General features: G+C 58.2%; 1 protein-coding gene across 1 annotated transcript; it reads left to right on the top strand.

Annotated features, from left to right (window-relative positions):
* The first annotated feature begins 983 nt into the window (after positions 1–983).
* LOC103768387 (transmembrane protein 121-like) lies at positions 984–1,950 on the top strand. Its single transcript, XM_008935528.1, is given in 2 exon segments — positions 984–1,514; positions 1,516–1,950. Coding segments are annotated over 2 exon segments (966 nt in total).
* The last annotated feature ends 37 nt before the right edge of the window (positions 1,951–1,987 follow it).

The following is a 1,987-nucleotide window of genomic DNA, read 5'->3' as shown; positions in this document are numbered from 1 at the left end:
GCCGTGCAGGCCGGCTGCGTTCTCCCATTCAGCGGGGGGCCTGGCCCCCCTCCAGAGCAGCTGCCGAGCCGTGCCTGCTGAGGCCCCGGCTCCCTCCTCCCTCCGCCCCCGGCAGCAGCTGCCCGCGGCTGTGCTTGGCCAGGAGAAGGGAGCCTGGCAGCCCCGGTACCCTCCGAGGCAGATCGGGTGCTTGCAGGAACGCGGTTTGCTCAGCTCCTGGATGGGAAAACTGACCATCCAGTTGAGATTCAGGGCTGGTTGCAGAGCTGCCCGTGTTCTCCTGGATCTTGGGCCGGTGCTGCTTTTCCTTGCTTTCAGTTTGTCAGGCTGGGGCAGGGTGGGCATGGGCAAACAGCTGTAGGCAGAAGTCTTGGGGAGTGTGAGGCTGAAGGAAATTGAAGAGGTGGGGCTGATTTCTTGCCTCCCACCCCACAGGACAGCCAGGCTAAAAATAATCTTTCGCCACATACTGTACATGAAAATAAAGGAAACTAAAAAGAAAGCAGTCCTGGATTAAGCAGTTAAGGATCTGTTTGGGTTAAAAGCATAGATATGGTCTTGTGTGCCTTGGGTGAGGATATAACCACTGCCAGTGCCTGGGAAATCCCATGGAAAACAAGGCATGTACCCTTCACAGTGGCAAGAGGCTAAGCAGTGTGATGAGCTAATGGAAGAGGCAGTGGCATGCTGAGTGCTTGAAAGCTGTCCAGCCTGCCCCAGGTGCAGTCGAGGAACTCAGTTTCAACCATCCTGTGCCACCAGAAGGGCCTAGCTAGGAGTCTCGGGAGCATTTCAGCTAGGGGTCTGTGGGTTTGGAACAAACCAGGCAGCTAAGATGGAAGAAGAGTCTATGAACACCCCATCACTGCTGCCTTCTTTGGCTGTCCATGGGTGTTGAGGAGAGGAGGGGCAGGGTGGGCCCAAAGGTGGGGATGGGGAATCCCAGCAACTCCCTGACAGCTCTGCCTCTTCCTCTGTGCAGGATGGTTCCCCCACCACCTGTCAGCAAGCCCCATGTGTGCCTCTCCACTGTGCTCATCATGACCAGCCTCATCCTCATGGATGCCTATCTGGTGGAACAGAGCCAGGGCTCCAGGAAGCTGGGCATCTGTGTCATGGTGGCAGTGGGTGACCTGTGCTTCCTGCTGGTGCTCCGCTACGTGGCCATCTGGGTCGGGGCAGAGGTAAAGACAGCTAAGCGGGGCTACGCCATGATCCTCTGGTTCCTGTACGTCTTCGTCCTGGAGATCAAAGTCTACTTCGTATACCAGAACTACAAGGCTGACCGGAAAAGCCTGGATCTCATAGCCCGCAAAGCACTGACCTTGCTGCTCTCCATCTGCATCCCGGCCCTCTACGTGTTGTTGGTGGCCACAGAGCACATGGAATACGTCAGGACGTTCAAGAAGAAAGAAGATCTCCGCAACCGCATCTTCTGGGTCATTGTGGACATGCTGGATATTCTGGACATCCAGGCCAACCTGTGGGAGCCACAGATTTTTGGCAGTGTGGGGGGAGCCACAGAAGAGGGGCCTGCCACTCTGGGCTGAGGGCATCATGTTCTTCTACTGCTACATCTTGCTCCTGGTCCTCCCTTGCGTGTCCCTCTGTGAGATAAGCATGCAAGGGATCAGCATCATGCCACACCGCATGATGCTGTACCCCATGCTCAGCATGCTCACTGTCAATGTCGCCACCATCTTCATCCGAGGCAGCAACATGGTCTTCTTCAGGGACAGCCGGGTCTCCAGCATCTTCATGGGCAAGAACATGCTGGCCATCGGGCTGAAGGTCTGCACGTTCGTGCAGTACCAGCGGCACCGGCACCACGCGCCCCTGGGGCCAGACCCGGCCCTGCAGCACAGCGCCCAGGCCCAGCCCTCCCCAGGGCTGCACAAGTCCCAGGCCCAGCCTGCCTGCCCCGAGGGGCTGGCCGAGGACAACACGTGACACACCAGCAGGAGCGACAGCCCCGGCACCCCTGTGC

Source organism: Merops nubicus, unplaced genomic scaffold, assembly GCF_000691845.1.
Source record: "Merops nubicus isolate BGI_N331 unplaced genomic scaffold, ASM69184v1 scaffold47032, whole genome shotgun sequence".
Taxonomy (NCBI): domain Eukaryota; kingdom Metazoa; phylum Chordata; class Aves; order Coraciiformes; family Meropidae; genus Merops; species Merops nubicus.
Note: the sequence above shows the minus strand (reverse complement) of the source record. Positions and strands in the feature narration are given on the sequence as shown.